The following is a 19271-nucleotide window of genomic DNA, read 5'->3' on the forward strand; positions in this document are numbered from 1 at the left end:
TCAGGGGAATGCAAACGTTTTGCAAAAGAAAACGCATAGTTTCTCAGGGGAACGCAAAGGTTTTGTGAGTGAACTCAAAAGCATTGACATATTATTTTTCCTCCCAACTCATATTTTATTTCCACCACCATGTCCCTTTAGGGGCTCCGTAAAAAGTTTCTTGGGGGAACGCAATAGCTTTTGCGAGGGAGCACAAACAATTTGCAAGTGAACGCATAGGTTTTCAGGGGAATGTAAACATTTTGCGAGCGAACGCATATGTCCTGTGTGGTTAATTGGAGAACATGTGAGAAATACTCAAAAATTATTTTGTTAAATTACAATTTCTACATGGCAGCTATGATCTCAAAACAGTTTGGAAATATCATGTTGGTCATAATATATGCTTATCATTTCCTTTAGAAGAGTGTAAAACATAATCTCACTCTAAACACAACAACAAACCAATGCGCCAACTGCAGTGACATCAGATCTCTGAGCACAATCAATCATTTCCTTTACTAAGATGCCAAACGCACACCAGTTTGGAGAGGAAATGACCCTTTACTTTTGAAAACACAAATTAACATCCACCCCATTCTCACACCAGTCACCACTGAACACAATAAAGTTACGTCTGATCACAAAGTCAACAATGCGAGTCATTCAATGAGGGAATAATGCCACATCTGTGTGTCGGGCGAGAGGTGCCATCCAGCTGTTGGCAGGTAAACAGAGACGAGCCTGTTCCACCAGAGCATGTGATGCCAGCTAGCATATAAAAAGCGGGATTTAAAGCACACACTGGCATTGGGCACACTGAAATTTAGCACTTTGTTTCAACTTGTTCGGCATCCACCCCTTCATTCAAGATGAGAACTGGTATACCCATTATGCTCTTTGTTGCAGTGGCAGGATTCCACAATGGTAAGTTTACAATATAACAACATTTGTACATTGATGACTGTCTAGTTTATCTGTTTGTTTGTTTTTGTTTTTTTGTTTGTTTTGCCAGTCTTGAACAAACATGCACTGTAAAAATAAAATAAAGTTGCTGCCTTAAATTGTACAATCAATCAAGTCATTTCAACTTAAATTACATTAAACTGACTTTGAAAAATTAGTTGAATCTTGTATAACTTATAAAAAAAAAAGTTGAAATTGCTTACTTTGATGAGTTAAAGCAATGTAAAAACATATGCTGTCATAAATTATTGATCATAGTGTGTCTTGTTTTTTAATTGAATACATAATTGTATATATATTTATTTGAATATACATTTTATATATGCCTATATATAGCATAATATATAAAATACATGATATAATAATATGTAATAATATTAATAATAATATTTTATGATGTTTCTGTTATGAATACTAGGCCATGGATATGTGCAAGGTTGAAATCAGCAGTAATTGACAAAGTTATTTAAATATCTGCATCGTTTCCATTTGTTTTCCTTTGCAATTATCTGTGCTTAGTTAACGTTAATATATAAATTAATTTACGTCATTTATAACCTTTTATTCTTACTGGATTAGCTGGCCAAATTAGAAAGCATTTTCTGTACATAATCTGCATGTAGTAGCCTAGCCTAATATGAAATCTGTTTATGAGAGAAATCTGTTTACATTTTTGTGTTTGTAGCGATCTCAGCATCTCTGGAATTCGATGAAAGCAATAAATCGTCTGAAGAGATAAGTAAATATATTCAGCTTGTTTTGCATGTTTTCCCCCCAATACAACATAGTCAAAGATTGACAAAGATAAATGTAATCTCTATTTTGTCTGCCCTCAGTGTATGAAGAGAACGTCACGTCAACACAACCAAGTGGGTCATAATTTCTTCTGAAATAGCATATTAGGCTATATTCTGCTAGCTAGGTTTGCTCAGAGTAACCTCGCCATTCACCACTGACTCAGCACTGATATGTTTTTTTTACTTACTATGCACATTTACTTATCGCAGTGTATATCTTTAAATCTGTTTCCTCAGGTGAGTCGGGATATGCGGCTGCTCATGTGAACGGTAGGCATACACACACATGGAGTAAATCTAAAGTTGATCGATTCAAATTCTCAAATTGATGTTGGTTTTGGGCCATTTACTCACTCTCAATATTCTTTGACAGTGACAGAAGATCTCCTAAAAACGACTCATAAGGGTGAGAGATGGCTCTTGTTTCTTTTTTAAGAATCTGAATAATCTGAAAATGTCCAAATAAATAGCCTATTTGTTCATTTCCAAATTTGTCTTGAAAACTTTAACAGATGGAGAGACAGAGGCACTAACATTTGATACAGGTAAAGGGAATTACTTTTTCAGAATTTTATTTCCTGTAAAGATATAATAGACATTCAGTACAGAACATAATAGGCCATATTATGCATTGCAGGCAGCATAAAAAAATATATATTGTGGAAGTTATCAATAAATAATATAATTTAAGCCCATTCTTCACATTCTTTCAACTTAAATTCAAAATAACTCTCCAATACAAGCAATAACCAGCTCAAATCAGCTCAAAATATCTCACAGTGGGTCAATTTGGGTGTCTCTGCCGAAAGAAAATAATATAACATGATATTATTTTCATGACTGTTGCCACTAGATGGCCTTATATCTCTATCTGGAGCAAATGAGATGTTCCGCTGGGTCCTAAACTCAGTTCTTGAGTTTTTCCTCTTCAGCATTCAGATTTCTACATGGCAGCTCAGAACAGTTTGGAAATATCATGTTGGTGACTTGCTAATATATAAACCTATTTAGCTAGTAGCCCAGAGTTATTTTTCTGGGGAATTCAGATACACATGTATAAAATATTTTTTGGTAAAGCATTTTATTCATTCATTAAGAGGGTCAAATTGACCCGTGAGGGAAGGATTTGTTACTTTTTTGTTATTACAACCACATAACTCCTAGAATCTAGTCTTTTTTTTTTTTATGTGTGTATTTGTGGTTCAAGTGCGACAAAAGTCCTAAGGTCTTGGACCACTCCGATGAACACTCAATTTTTTTTAAATGAGTTTCGAGTCTAAATGACCCAAGGGTAATGTGAGGGTTTTAATTATAGATTATAATTATGGCAACACGTAATTATGTGTATATAACAAATTAATTAGTTATAATTATATAACAATATATACATATTCAGTGCAAAGAGGTGTATAGTCATATTTGTTTATTTCCAAATTTGTCTGTTTTTTCTAACTTTATACATGAATAATCCTTACAGATGGAGAGAGAGAGGCACCAACTGTCGATACAGGTAAAGAGAAAGAGTATTTCTGAACTTTATTTCCTGGAAAGATATACATTCAGTACAGGACATAACAGATAATGCACTGCAACATACATGTATATGGCACTTTATGCAAATAGGGCCTGGAAAAAATAGTAATTAGCAAATAATTAGCGAAAATGTTGCTTGTCAAGCTTTAAGATGCCAAAATTTTATATGAGTGTTCATTTTATATTAGGTTTACAATGTTGTGTGCAAAAATAAATGTTTTTGCTCATTATGAGTTTGAAAATAATGTAGTTCCTTAATATAATTTGAAAAGAACTAGGTCAATGTCATATGATTTAACTGGTGGATACAGGAAGGTCATGACCTCTGAGGTGGGACAGGCCAAAATTACTGTATTGTGGAAATACAAACATTGGATGTGTTTAAAAACTAGCTAAATCTCATAGATAATAGTTTATGCTGTGTATTAAACAAGGGTTCTAATGCTTTTTAAAAAAAAGTAATTATGTTTGGAGTGTACCACATTTGCATCTCTCTGTTCAAAAGTTTTCACTTTTTATTTAAAACATTTAATGATTAATAATACATTTATAATTATTTAATAATCAAGACCCTTCACATGTAATGTCTTTCACTTGACGGTATAAAAAACAATGTGTTCTTTATGTTCATTTTTATGGAAACAAACTGTACCAAGGCACATGTGACGAAACACTTACGCAATGTTTGTTTTGACGTAGGAGAGAACACCGGAAGTCACGAGTCCGTAGGTACGTGCGGAAATCCAATCGTCACCACACGAGGGCGACAGTGTGTCACGTACAATGCAGACTGTACTTTAAAAAGAGATCATGTGAACTGACCGCAGGTTGTGTTGTGTGATTTGGTTTATTTAGATAAAGACTCTGAGGAAGACAGTAAATATATTCATTTGAATTATAGTACAGTGTAAGCAAAGCACTGTCAATTATATAGGCTATATATTGTCTTTTTAACTTATCTTTCCGTCGTGTTATTTGATTTCTATGATTATCTAAGACGATTAATGGTGTGGTTAAACTGGTGTAGTGTTTCCCTGGCTTATGTAAAGTTGTGTAACACATGTCTCTTATTGCACAGCCTCTCGACAGAAGACAGGTAAATGCTTCACGTTACATTATTTATATCCATAATTTAACACGAAAAACAGTTAGTAGTCTAACATATGTCCTTTCATTAAAATACAATGATTGTATCCATGTATGTTGTATATATAGTCAGTAATTTAATGGATGACTTTTGCAATTATAATCTTTCCTTTTGATGTTTGACCTGTTCTCCCTTATATAGCCTCTTGTGATTTTCTAGAGCACAGCGAGCAGGCTCAAGAGAAAAGTGCAGGTGAGTTGTGTGCTCTCAGTGCTTTTCACTGTTAATCTGTTCATTCAGCTAATCAAATTAAAAAATAATAATTTTAAAGAATATGTAACAATGTTTTAGCTTCATTGTACTCAAATACAGACAATGTTGAGGGCTGAATCTTAGAAAATGTCAAATATATAAATTAAAAATAATCAACAATAAATTATATATTGTTTCTCAATGTGACCTTTCCTTCTAGATTATCTCATTGAGGAAGATTACCAAGAATACTAGTGTGTGTGAAATCTATGTAATATCTTTTAAACCTGGATGTCTTGTTTTATAAAACATATTGCAAAATTGCTAACCTGTGTACTACCTGGACGAAATCCACTGCGTGTCTGGTGATCTTTTGCACACACAATTTCAAAGATCACTGTTTTTTTTTTTAAATAAAGACTGTAAACACTGATGTTGTCCAGCCTTCATGTAAATGAGGCTGCAGGTGGGTGTAATAACATGATTACATGTCTTAGGCAGCAGATGTAGGTGGTGTTAGAGAACATATCTAGGACGGTTATCCAGGCCAGCGCCGTCTACAGTCCGTGGGGGCTCATTTGGGCTTTATTTATATCATCTGCATTGTCCCAGCTTATTTTTGGACCAAAGATGCAAAGTTGCATATCCCCAAAAATACCATTAGAACTAGATGAAACTGGATATTAGGCATCTAGAAATATTGATGTAGAGTTATAAAAAAAAAAGTATACTCTATTGACAATCTATACTAAGAATAATTCACAGCAAGAGATCAGTTACAATTACATATGATTATAATTTCATGTTGACTTCAACACTTGAATCCTAGGGGAGGGGGGGGGGATTAGATAGTATACTGAATGAGGGAGGGGAAAAAGTATAAAACTATCAGCATAAATATGGCAGAAGAAATGTGATCTCATTCACTGGTGAAATGAAATAAACAGGCAAAGACAAGTGATAATCAAAAAGACATTTTAATCTTTCATCCCCAAAGCGCAATATACAAAATAAAACGGGGGTTTTTTTTCCCTCTTTGGTAACAAAAAACAAAACAAAAAAGATCAATCCTTAAGGCAACTACAGCAACTATGTAAGGTCTAAATGTGTTGAGTTTATAATCAAATAACCACTCACAAATGGCTTCACAGCAATGCAGATCCTCACCTCCAGTCAAGGAATGCTGGGATCTTTCAACACCACTGCTGCCTTCAGACCAAACCATCATTTAACACCACTGTCCCACACCTATCTAATAAATTGGGCAAGTCATACGTGTTGCTGTAGGGTTTGTAAAATAGATACATGTACATATGTTTGTATTGGTATACATTCCTCAGAAGTACTACAGTAGGTCTTTGAGAAGGCTGGAGCAGATGAGCTACACCATCCAACTGGATGCCATCAAGTTTTACAGAAACGCCAATGGTCTCAAATCTAGCGCAAGTAAACTTCACTCACTTCATCAATGTGTAATTCACTGTGTCAGATATTAAGCACCACAGCAAAGCATTACTGTAATTCACTCAAAGGGAAAGAGGCTTATTGGTTGTTTTTAAACATAAAGAGGTTCATTTTTGCAGGGGACTTTTTATATATATAATAAACTTGATTTTCAAAGACAGATCTTTCGGTCCCTGGGCAGCATTACACTGGTAATACGGGAGTTTGGAGTTTGGCATTTTAGTAACACTTCATCCAACAGCCATGGTGACTGAACACAAAGGGCCATAATCCACCGTATGAAGTTCAATTGTCTACAGCAAACATTCAAGGACGCGCGTGCTGTATTTAAGAGTCGCCAATAGCATACTAACTACAGCAGAGTGTTCTGCACATTCTGTGCTTTAAGGAAAGGCTGAATCTTTGCAGTAGCTGCTGGGATGTTTAACTGCATCTCCAAGCACAGGTTGCTCCTTTATGGTTATTCAAAGCTGGGCAAAGCAGAGCAAATATTAACAGCTCAATTACAGTGGTGCAAAACACGCAGAAGAGTTTCATGTTCTAGAACCCATTAATAAAAAAATAAAATAAAAAAAAGGACTAAAAGAACAATAACAGAAGGGCTGGACTATAAATATTTCTGGAGACTGCTTAGTTTACCAAGAGGCTTGTTTTGTAGTGTAACCTACAAAAGAACTAAAAATAGATCAAGACATCTGGAAAAGGGCACTGAAATTGTATTAAGGAACATGATGTGAGCGACCAATTTTGCTAATAAACCCTCACAAGACTAAAAATGTGAGTCTTAAGGCTCTATTTGTGAGTTAAGTCAGGCCTGCTTAAGAAAAAGTGGAAAACTCATGCTTACCGAATGTATAGAAGGAAAACAGAACTCCATTGCTCTTCCCTAAATTCTTCACACCGAGAAAAAAAAAAATGCCTTTCTAAGGAACTCAAATGACAAAGTAATGAAAAACGCATGTCAAAAGAAGGCTAGCTAATACTGCATTGTAATTGTTGTTTTACCTTAAAAAACCCTTTAGTTCTGTACATAATTACATTAAAAAAACAAAAAACATTTAACATATGTACAAGAGGGAATTTAAATGGCAACCATTCTAGTGATGAAGACATTTTCTTCCCTGGCCTATGGCATGTGACCTGGTGCAATGCACAAATCATCAACACAGGCTAAAAATTATGCAACCAAGAATCACAGGCTCAATCGAAAGGGGCCTTTTTCATCCCCCACTCATCACGAGGATGACAGGAGGGAGGAAATTAAAGAGAGACAGAAGGGAAGGTTGAGACATGCCCTCATCCTCTCTCTAGGGATCCTTGTTCCTTCTTGAGAGCAGAGAGGGAGGCAGAGAGGACTTTTAAGGCCTCACAGAATGACGTAGTAGAACAGGGCCATGATGGCCGCGCTGATAAGGCCAGAGATGGGCACAGTGACAAACCAGGCCATGAAGATGTTTCTAAACAGCCGCCAGTCCACTGCCTTCCTGGAGCGCAGCCAGCCGACAGACACCACTGACCCGACCTGAAAACAACAAAATGATACGCCCTCAACAACAAGCTGTAATTATCAATCTCATTCAAATAGTCTCCGTCTAGGTCTTGCTTTGCATCAGTTTGTTTTGCATACAGGCCCATCTTACCTTGCAGTGAGTGGTGGAAACTGGAAGACCGATGTTAGAAGCAACCACAACGGTGATGGCTGAGGCGAGCTCAATGCTGAAACCACTGAAATTAAACAAAGTATTGTTTAGGGAAGTCTGCCAATCGGGAGGTTTTGCTCTGTACAGCAGGTGCTGCCTGATGTTACAACATGGGCGTGTGTTTATACCTAGACGGGGTAATGGGGGTCAGGTCCTTGCCCATGGTCTGGATGACTCTACGGCCCCAGACCCACAGACCGACACAGATGCCCACTCCTCCATACAGCAGCAACCAGATCGGAGTTGGTTTACTTGATGTAACAGACCCACTCTCATAGACCAGCCACAGAGCAACCAGGGGACCAATTGCATTACTGAAAGCAAAAGAGATGAGACATTCTCAAATCTTAGTATTAAAATCTGTGAACACAATTTTAAGCACTGTACAGTTCAATGCATCTGCATTACCTGACATCATTTCCTCCGTGAGCAAAGGAGCCAAAACAGGCGGTTAGAATTTGCAAAAACTGGAAGAGCATCGACACCTCCGGTCTGTCAGCATCGGCTCTATCCTCCTCCAAAGAACTACGGCTGCTCCCAGGATCTTCGTCAACGATCTCCAAAGTGACCTCACCCTCGCCGAGGCCTTCAGGTGTACCATTCTCTGCCACTGCATTACAGTAACTTGTGTAGCTGTCCATGCGGACGCGCTTCCTCTCCTGGGTGCTGGCTTTTTCCTTGTCTCCGTCTTCGGAAGCACGGAAGTCAGCTTCTTTGGGCTTGATGTCTCCGTACATGCCAATGATGGCCATAGTGTAGGAGGTGTAGCTGTTGTTGCGGCGGATGGGCCGGTCGCCACCCTCCCCCATGCAGTCTCCCACTTTTGCCAGATGGAGTTTGTGCAGCAGGTCCTTGTAGAGGCCAGAGTCCTTGTGAACTGTGTGGTACTGAGAGTAACCGTTGCTAGGAATCTGACTGGGGCCGGTGGTGAATTGAACGTGGGTTCTCGGAGCTGCTGAAGACAGGATAAAGTTACATGATTGATCTGCAACAAAAACAGTAAGTGTGTGTCATGATTGGCATGGCATGTGAGGCATCACACACTACAGACTTACCATTGCCTGTCTCTGACTCTTTGCAGTCCTTTTGATCTGGGTCATCTGAATCCCCAATGTTAAAGGTGACCTTGCGCTCCTCAGAAGGAGGTGGGGAAGAGGGGGTGTTAGAGGAGGTGTTAGAGGACAGGGCACTGGATTCCTCAGGGACAGGTTTCAGGATGGGACTGTGAGCTTCATGCAGCTCCCTCTTCTCCATCAGAGGACTCTCAGAGGGACTGGAAGACTTTAATTTACCTGTATATCAGACAAGATAGATTAAAGACAATGGTCAACTCCACGATTGCTAGCAAATAAATAATAAAAAAAAATATATATGTTCAAATGTTTTATTTAAATCAATTTTATTCATTTACATTTATTGGTTTTTTTTATAAAAAAAATATAACGTTTTTCTCAAAACTTTTCCACGGACCACTTAGCACTTCCTTGAGGCCTAACCCCTATTCTAATATTTATTATAAATATGAATAAACTTGCATAGTATTTATCTTATCAATCTACCAATTAATATTTTAAAATAACGAGTAAGATTTGGTCAAATAAAACAAATTAAGACGGAACAGCCAAGTTGATTTGCTTTATTTCCATATCATTGAATGCATTTACACTACAGGTTTAAGCCTTTATGGAATGCAAACATTTAGTATTTTCAAAAAATGAATGTTATTAACATTTAATTCGAGAACCATAATTATTTTAGTAAAGGTAAATCTGATCAATCATTTGTGAGAAGTACAAAGGCTGGCAAGACTTTATTCACTGGCAATTCACATGGCCATCACGAGCACTCGATTCTATAAACTTTAAGAGGCAAACAGTCTGTTTGCTTAAATTGTCACTATAACCCTACATTTCAAGGACAGTCTGACATAACTCGGTCCATCGTCCACTGATCTGCAGAGTAGTGTCAAAGCACTTGTATTCTATTTTAGTAGCAAATGCCACCTCAAACTGTAGCCATACACCTTAATCCAAAGAGACAGCGCTACTTCCGCCAGCACCTCAACTGGACCACGGTTATTCCGGTTCACTAGCCAAAGACCAATTAGTGGATCACTATGACCCAATTAGGCTGTTAATACACAGCCAGTCTATACAGCTCTAGATAGACAACACTAGACGACTTAGTTTGTTTGTGTTAAAGAACCATATTACAATAAACAAATTGTCTTAATCTAAAGCTGGTATTTCTTGAAAGTGCAGTTGGTATTAGAATGTTTTGCGCGTTTTTGTCTGTCACGTGACTTGAGGATTAGGGAACATTTGCTTGCCATCAAATTTCTGTTACTGTGAACTGTAATTGAGATCAGAGCTGTTACAATGGATGCTTATTACTGTATTTTTCAACTTTAGCTGTGTGACAGGAAAGTCTTGGGTTCAACACAAATTTCAAAATACATTTTATATATGTGACATGCAGTTTAAGCCACAGAAAAAGTTCTCTGAGCAAGGTAATAAATGTCAATACAGTATATAATAGCTACAACACAACATAAAAACTAATGTAATAAAACTGCTTACAAACCATTCTCCATACATTCAGTATTTTTGCACAGCATGTGTAAGGATACAGACACAAACCGTTGACACAAAGAAAAATCCAGAGTTGACAGAGCTTAACTTGTGTTGAACCCAGAGCATTCCTTCGAAGAGTATATCGTCTTTCTAAGTTACTGATTAAAACTGCTGTCCACTGCCAGAATCTTTAATCTGTAGGGTATTATCCTCACAAACACCTGGTGCTAGGCCTAAGGCTAATAAATCTCTCATGTCCACAGATTGCCATCCAGACTTTTATAGGTCCTGAAAATTTCTGATTTAAAGTGTGTACGTACTTAAATAAAAAACCTTCAAGGGTTGATGTATTGTTATATCCAAGTACAGTGCAGCAAAACATCAATAATGGGCCTAATGAAAACCCTTGAGGCACATTTTCAGTAGTCTACTTTGCATCAGTTAAACAACCCAGTTGTGTTGTGGAAGTGATTATGCAAACAGTTATGACATACAGTTCTATTGCGACTGATTATAAACAATTACAAAACTGAAAAATGGATACTTACATTCAATCTTCTTCTTGAGTCGAGGGCAGACAACAAACCAAACGAAGATGCCGGTGGCCAGGCCAAAGCCAATGGAAATGAGCAGCACTTCCCACCAGGACAGCTTATCGAATCCCAGCACTGCAGTCCCATCGGTCACAGGGGGAAAGGGACCAAAAGGGGTTTCGAGGGAGAGGAGGGGAGGAAAGGAAAGGTGCTTTTGAGACAACAGGCAGCATGTGCTACCAACAACACAAACAGCATTAGGGAATGGACAAGGACATTGTGGAGTCCCGTTTTTTAGTAATGGTGTTGGAGTTGAATATTAATAAGATGTAAGAAGGGGATTCGCTGCATCTAGAATTTGCTTACACACCCTTTCCGAAGGAAAGAAATGCATATTCAGAGAATACTTAGGCCACTGGCTCCCATTTATCATTTTCAGTTAGGAGACTATTATTAAGAGTTTAAGAAATGTACTTGCTCCACTTGTTTAGGAGTCCATAGAAATGCAAACCAAGACAACCGCTGCAACCAAGTGTCAAATATCCTTGTCGCATTCAGAATGCAAGCGCAAGGCTTGCCCTCTTACATAACACTTCAGGTGAGATGTGAGTGCAAACAGCAGAAAAATGTTGCAGTGACAAGACAGCGCACAAGGCCAACATACCATGTTCAACAAGTGCAGGTACCTTAAAAGGCAACTGCGGCAAGAGATCACCCCCCACCTCTTTGGGAGGACGAGTGGGGGAAAAAATGTGACCACTCCTGCAGAAAGGTTATATCTGAGCCAAGACTGCGGTGTTAGCTGCGGTAATGAAGAATGTGTGCTGCATGTTCAAGAAAGAGTGCTGGCTGAGCAAGTCACCATAAACAAATTCTCCATGGGGTCCAGAACCACAGACAATGAAATGTGTCAACATAAGTTCATGGGACCAAAAAGGGTATTGGAAATATTTGGAGCAAGACTTTGTCCAAATGAGATGGAAAGAAAAGGCTTTGGTGGAGCAGGGATGTGAAAAATAAACAGAAAGAGAGGTTTAGAGATAAGAGGACAGGGACCAGTGGGGCATACATTCCCGTGCCTTGCCACATGCACGTACTACTGCAGGACACTGCAGGGCATGCCGTGACGCTGTGTGCTTTGGTTATGCAACTCCAGTTCAATCTCAGGAGACAAGATTCAAAGAGAAGCTTCACATTCTTTAGAGAGCACTGAGGTACATAAGGGAGGAACAGCTGAACTTTCTAACATGACTGAGCAGCATCTAAAGGGACAGAACAGGTGTGGCCAGCAGAGGTGAGGGGGTGAATGATGGAAATAAGAGAAAGGCCAACAAATGGGGCCCAGTTATCACTTAAGGCCGGCTGGCACAGTTCCTGTTCAGTGTGTGAGAAATGCAGCCCTGTGCATGTGGTTTAGGCAGGGAATGCATTCAAGCTTGCATCGACGTAGTTTGAATAACAATTTCCCACAAAAGGGGAGCAGCCAGGCCACAACCATGCAGTGGGATGAATGAATGGAAGTGGATTCATTTCCTGCTTTGCCTCACAATAAAATCTGCTATCCCATGGCCTTTATTACACAATAACACGAGTTGTTTTTCCAGACACGTTCAAGCACTATACCTCATCCTGGTGACGTGTTGATGATGGTTTATGAGTCATTGTGGGCTGGGAACTGGTGTTTATGCCAATTATGGCAATTGTGGTCTTTGACTGCCATGTGTCTGTTGCAAAAGTTACACACCGTTTTTGATAATTAACAGACATGAAATAAACTTATGGCGTTGTGATATTCGAACTTTGTAGCACTACCAGAATGATATTTGGTGTGGAGACACACCCAGTTTTTTTTTTACCCATGCCACCAAGTCTGGCATCCGCAAATGAATCTGGTGCTTCAAACAAAACGTTCTTTTTGACACCGTAAACTGTTTCGAGTCATGCGGACTAAGTCTGGCCATTTATAAAAACATTCCATTTCAAATCCACAGTCTGTTATTGCTGCCTTTCGTGTTTGCTTTATATCCCCAGGGCAACCGAAACACCCCACTGTCTGTTTTTCCAAAGAGGAAGCAGACCAGAAAACAAGCATAGACGTACTGGGGGCGGGAGGGTGTAGTCAATCATTATGGCCCTCGTTATTAAATAGAATATGAGAAATCCAAGTTAAGGCCTGAAACTATACAACTTTTAAAATCTGAATAGTATTGTATACTTGTATTGTATACCTGAATAATTGTAAGGAATAAGAGCAATTCTTAAATTATTACGTGTTCAGATCATTTCTAAAGAACTTCATACGTTTTTATTCTTAAGAAGAAAATGACAGGCTTTGTTGTTATCTGACTGTATGGTGGTTCTTGCTGAAGACTCCTTAAAAAGTGTTCTTTTTGCACTTTTTTAATCTTGACAGGAGTTCACCACTCTGTCATACTTAATGTGCATGGTCCCTATTTGAGTAATTTTTGTAGCTTTGTAACTAAATTTCAAATTCAGCAAAAAGTCACGTCACACAAAATCATGACTGATCATAGTTTATATTATCTACCATCTGACTTTTGGCAACTAGTGTCGACTCCTCCAGATTGTAAATTAGGACAAAGGTCATGTAGTTTATTCCAGCCTTTAAGTGTAGTCATTTTGAGAACTAGCAGACTAACTGAAAGTAATAATTCAAACAAATAAAACAAACAAATAATTGTTTGCCTACTCCAGTCTCAAATGCTGAGGGCTGCTGGCATTAAAAAACAGAAACAGGGTTTGTGTCATCTGTATTTTGCATGGGGAGAACTTTCCAGGCACTGTGGTTGCTGAATGACCGTATGTCTGTGTGCTGAAACTGGGGGTGGGGGTGGGTTACTGCACATGATTAGCAAAGTTTGAGGCACGTTAGGGAAAGGGGGTTGATTAGAAAAGGACCAGTGACTAGATGTGTACAACACCTATGTATCACAACCCAAATTAGTTTGAATGGGTTAAACCTTTTGTAAAGTATGTGCGTTGGAATGAGTTGTCATCCTCACACCGTGTCCTAACCAGACGCGATGCAAAAAGATTCCAGCGACAAATAATTTGTCTGTCCACACTAGACGCGACGCGACATGCGTAAAAATCAATCAAAACCCACAGCCAATCAGAACAGTGTGTGGGTGGAGTCTCGCGGCAAGTGCACGGCACCAGAGAGCAATCTTGACGGCACTCACAAGAAAATGGGTAAGTAGGCTACATAATCAAATTCACAAATATTACACCATTTAAACATAATTCAAATACATAAGCTACAGAGTTACTAAAACAATCTTTGTCAAATAATACACTTGTTTGTTCATAGTTTGAAAGTTCTTGTTTCCATTTGTTTAATTTCAAGATCTGAGGTGAATTATCCATTGTTGCTTTTACAGCTACAAAGCTGGAGCACTAAATGATATTCAAAGTCACATTACACGCTTTTAACATTAAATAAAGCACATAAACAATACCTGAGATTATCATTGTCACACTTTGTGTTTGTTGTTCCAGCGCGACGTCGCAGAAAAATAGAAACCGTTTCTATAATAGAATCGTCGCATGTCGTCGTTGCGGCTAGTTAGGACAAAAACTCTGATTAACATGGAAAAGAGACCTTTTATCACGTGTAGTTAGGACACTGTTTCATACTGTACAAACAGTGAAAATAAAACCAGAAGAACAAGGAGTTCCAAGTACCAGTGCAAACACACCGCTTCAAGGAAACTCCACCTAGTCACATTCTGACTGAATTTTTGCAGGGCAAGTCCGCCTGCATTCAGCACCCTTCTGACACAAAGGAGGTTGATCAACGATTCATGACATGCCGCATGCCTCTCAAACCCCCCCCTGGCGAGAGCTGGTATTGTCCTGTCCTGGGAGAAGCTCTGGAATAACTGAACCTGAGTGAACAGCCTTAAACAGGTTGAGAGTGGGAGGAGTTAAGGGACTGTGTCAGGTGATCTGCTGCCTTTAAAGCTAATCCAACAGCAGATGACACGACAGTGTCACTAAGTGTGGCTAAAGATCAAATTAACCTTATGTTAAGATGGCCCTATTACTATGTTGACCTGAATTGTCAGTGAGACTGTGAGAGGATACATGTCCTTGTCCTGATGCTTTCAGACAACTCACATGACGTGTGTGTCAGCTGATGAATTTGGCTGATGAGAAAACTCATTCTAATTGATTCAGGGTCTTGAAGTGACATTGCAATTATTAAGTGGGCTCTAGAGGACAGCCTTTTAATTTTGAGAAACTATAAATCTTTAAAGTCATTAGAAACTATCAAATGAATCAAATGAAAACCACTAGGCATAATCTGAATGGACTATCACTTAAGTTTTGTAACAAACTTAAGCTTATTCTAATATTTGAGTACTAAACAGAGACTTTATTCAGAAAGTATACTGGCATCTCATAACTATTGACTGTCCAAATATGAAAAAACTAGGGTGTTTAGGGCAGAATGTATGTGTGCTGCTATGTGCATGTGTGTATGCTGCACCTTGCTGTGCCTACGTAAAGAGCGCCCGCCTGGAGTGCACGTGTACACACTCCTAGGCTGCATATCCTAGGCTGTCATACTCTGGCCTGTAGCCTTCATTTAATGGCCCAGGCCAGTTGACTTCTTGAATTGTTGAGCCCTGTAGGTAAAAGGAAACAAAAAGGAGCAAATGTTGCTCATTTAATAAGGTTTCAAATTGAAAGGCAAAATTATTCAGAGCTCAACAGTTTACAGCACTCAAAAACGTAGTGCTTTCTCTACTGAGGCTGACGGTTCTTTTTGATGGGCGTGAATTCTTTATTCCACTGTTTTTTCTCTCCTATGATGGAGAAGGAAAAAACACTGACTGAGGTCATGAATACAGACACCACATGTCCATGTCATGAGTGCTCCACTGAGTTCTCCAGAGCCCACTGGTTAAACACCGCTTTGCCTTATGCACTGTAAACACAGTCTAGCAGAGTCTGGGCATCTGCTTAAGATGTTAATGGGCATGAAAAGGGCAGAAATTCAGAAATACTCACGGGGAGCTCCAGTAAACATTATGGAGAACAGGTTGATTCCCATTGTAACAGCGTAGAAGAATGGCAGGGCCCTCAGACCATTGGGCACTGGATCCTTCTGCAAAGGACAAAATACACTCTTAGCCAACACCCAACCTTGGTGTGATATATTATATTCTTCTCATTCTACATCCAAGTTACTCATTAAGACCAAGTTGGAAAGATAAGATAATTTTATCTACCTTTTGTAAGATGAGTTTGCGAACAAAGTAGAAAAGAACAGCAGACATGATGCCGGAAAGGAGAGGCGAGAGGAACCACGAAATAACTGTAAGGGAACAAAGAACAATGAACTATAAGGAAACTAACACACCTCCAGTATCTTGACAACTGTATTAATCATACAAGTTCAAATGACAAATGGATTGTCTCTGTGAATGCAGCTGACTCACCGATTCTAAGAATCTCCCACCATCTGACTCCCTGCTGACCTCTGGCAACGAGTGAAAAGCCAATGGTAGCCCCCACGATGCAATGGGTCCCAGAAATAGGAAGCTTCAGAAAAGAAGCAGCCAACTGCCACACAGCAGAGCCTGTTGAGTGATGGGGAAAAAAAACACACTCAAAAAGAGAAACCTCAAATTGCGTATATAAAAATAAGTAATAACTTATAATGTACAAGCCCTTCATAAGGTACTTACCAACCATAGCGCTGACTGAGCCAGCCATCAACACATGCTCTGAGCCGTTGTACATGTTCACGTCGATAATGCCTTTGCGGATGGTCTCGCTGACCTTGGCTCCAAGCAGCACAGAGCCCACCGTCTCAAAGATAGAAGCAAGAATACAGGCCTGCCTAAGGGTAACTACACCTGAACCCACTGCCGTACCAAACGAGTTGGCGACGTCATTAGCACCCACTGAAAAGGCCAGGATAAACGCTATGACGAAGCCTAGGATTAGGAGCCATAGATAGTCTGGCATATTGATTTGAGCAACCTCGGCAATGGTGCTGCTCACAAGCGCTATCGTGGCCAGAGTTGTCGATACCATTGTGCGCAGATGGTTTTCAAGTTATACGGAAATTTATTTTACTTTTCACAATCTTACAGGTAAGAGAACCAAATATGTATAAATAATTCAAGCAGCAGCACACTGGATATTTTATCCCCAGAAAATTGAGGTACTAGTGTTTCTAAATACGTTTTTCTGCCTCAGACCTACCTTCGCCCTTCACTAAACCAGCAAATCAAAGCAATCCAGAAACCAGAGAGAATCTGCACTGCTCTAAACTGATATGTAACGTTAAGGGAGAGGGTGGAGTGAGGGCCTATTGCTATCCTCTGAATAGACTAGATCTGTTACGGTTTGTTTTGGCTTGGGCAATTAGGCAGACAGAGAGGACATCCATTGTGCAACAGACACGATGGGAGAATGGTAGCTCATTCCTGAAGAAGAAAAAAAAGAGAGGAGAAAGTGGGAAGGTTCCCGTGTTATGCAACAATTTCACTGCAAAGGGGCTAGAACTTGGACATAAGTTTGCTATTGCACACTAACGCAGTAGTACAGTACTTTAACAGTACTTTATTCGGCATAGAGGGGAGCTGAAAGTTTCTAGAAAACTCTTTCACTGTACAAAAGGGGACGCATCGAGAACATACAACCATGAATGATCATACAACAAAAACTATACGGCATCTACCTAAGCAGGAACTAAATCCAATGTTCATATGGCTTTTTGGCTACAAACATCAAGTCAAAACATTCAAAGTAAGAAAATGTAGCACTAAAAAGCCAACCTTGTTTAACACGCCCGAGAAGGCAACACTTTGATTAATATTTTAAGCATTGTGACAACAAACAGCAACTTGCATACAAATTAAACAGCCAGCGCATCCGTGTCATGTGGCTTTCCAGCACATTACTGCAATGCAGCCTTTATTGGCAAAGAAAACGCAGGAAAAAAAAATCACGAAATGCGTTTGACTGTCAGTGTCGGGCTCGGGCTGTTCCAGCCGGTTCTCCCCGCTCGCGCTAGACACGCACTTCCTCGCTAACGTTAGCTTGAGGAAACAAATCACTCACGAACAGCCCTAAATCGTCAGCTTTCAACCCGTTTAAGATCCGCTGATATAAATATGAAAATAAAATAGTACACTAGTGAAATAAACGAATTTGATACGGCTTTTTAGGTTAACAAGGCTAAATTCATCTTTTGTGAGCGCGCCGCCGGGAGTCCTCTCCGCACTACACGTGTCGTCATTCATTCACACCCGCTAACAGCTAATATGACGTTATAAATCATTAGTACTTCATTAAAAACATACCAAAATAACAACAAAATAAATATTTCATACACATAAACAACATATATCAGTGACACCGTATCAATTACTAAAAGTAAATAGACGTGTGTATTTTTTCCACATTCGACCACCGCGAGTCAGCTGACAAAGCCATGAGCTCGCGCTCATTCTAACCGCTCACAAATTAGCAAAGGGAAAAAACGTCGACGAGAAAGTACGACAAATACCACTAAGTACAAACTAGAATACAAAAAAAAATATTTTTTACTCACCACTCAAAGAAAATTGTCGATGAAATCGATTTAGATATTTTGACACAGTAGCCCGCCCAGTCAACTTCCCGTAGACGCTTTCCCCGCGCGCGCGGGGGTAACGTTAACGTTAGATACGATAAATGCTCTCGCCTCACTAACGTCAGGTGAATAGAGTAAATTCAGATCTTAAAGCGACAAACAAGACACTGCTGATTGCTTTGAGTCCTTGATGAAATAAAATAAAAATTCCCAATAAACCGCTTTTAGCCGGCTTTAGATGATGAGTTCCTGCTTGTCCACGCAAGACACATATATCATCGGACTGTGAGGGCGGGGCGTCTTCGGTTGATGGTGGCGTCAAACAATAGACCACGCCCCCTATCAACCACGCCCTCTGACCTTATTTGGCGAGTAAAACGAGTAAGTTATTTACTTATTAACCTTAGACTTTTCAACCATTACTACTACTTTGTAAATGTATAATCTGGAAAATGCCTGGATGCTGCTTTTGCATTACAAATAAAGGTAAATTCAACATCTACCCCACATTGCTTTAGATGTTTCAGATGCTGGAAAAGAATGTTCTTTTTGTAAATCTATAAAAAGCATTTGTTTGTTTTAGACTTACTTAAGTTACTTATTTACATATGTAAATTATATCTTTTATTTACATTTTGTCTGAAAAAAATGGAAGTATAACTGAATATTAAAGACATCTGAATTTGTGAATATGAGGATAAAAGTACAGAGGACACATTAAACAATTTTGTTTTGGATTTGGTAATTTGGTCAAAACAAATGTAAAATAAAA

At 39.1% G+C, this 19271-nt stretch overlaps 2 protein-coding genes across 4 annotated transcripts; one reads left to right on the forward strand and one right to left on the reverse strand.

Annotated features, from left to right (window-relative positions):
* Positions 1-773: 773 nt before the first annotated feature.
* Positions 774-5045, forward strand: LOC307152760 (uncharacterized protein). Of its 2 annotated transcripts, XM_079861676.1 has the most exons (11): positions 774-906; positions 1631-1684; positions 1782-1814; positions 1980-2012; positions 2116-2148; positions 2255-2287; positions 3220-3252; positions 3975-4004; positions 4354-4371; positions 4564-4614; positions 4835-5045. In XM_079861676.1, the coding sequence occupies exons 1-11, from the start codon at positions 852-854 to the stop codon at positions 4867-4869; spliced, it is 408 nt and encodes a 135-aa protein (XP_079717802.1). In that variant the 5' UTR covers positions 774-851; the 3' UTR covers positions 4870-5045. The 2 variants fall into 2 exon arrangements, with proteins under 2 accessions (XP_079717802.1, XP_079717803.1); XM_079861677.1 differs by lacking the exons at positions 4354-4371; positions 4564-4614; positions 4835-5045 and adding an exon at positions 4131-4201.
* Positions 5046-5746: 701 nt separating this feature from the next.
* slc20a1b (solute carrier family 20 member 1b) lies at positions 5747-18786 on the reverse strand. 2 transcript variants are annotated; one of them, XM_079861679.1, is made up of 11 exons: positions 18479-18786; positions 16602-17348; positions 16353-16493; positions 16143-16228; positions 15922-16018; positions 10900-11019; positions 8834-9070; positions 8187-8730; positions 7907-8092; positions 7719-7803; positions 5747-7600 (listed from the first exon to the last, which is right to left on the reverse strand). In XM_079861679.1, exons 2-11 carry the CDS (start codon positions 16951-16953, stop codon positions 7445-7447), a joined length of 2004 nt encoding a protein of 667 aa, XP_079717805.1. In that variant the 5' UTR covers positions 16954-17348; positions 18479-18786; the 3' UTR covers positions 5747-7444. The 2 variants fall into 2 exon arrangements, with proteins under 2 accessions (XP_079717805.1, XP_079717804.1); XM_079861678.1 differs by having other exon boundaries at positions 8187-8733.
* Between the last annotated feature and the right edge of the window lie 485 nt (positions 18787-19271).

Source organism: Squalius cephalus, assembly GCF_949319135.1.
Source record: "Squalius cephalus genome assembly, chromosome: 24".
NCBI lineage: Eukaryota > Metazoa > Chordata > Actinopteri > Cypriniformes > Leuciscidae > Squalius > Squalius cephalus.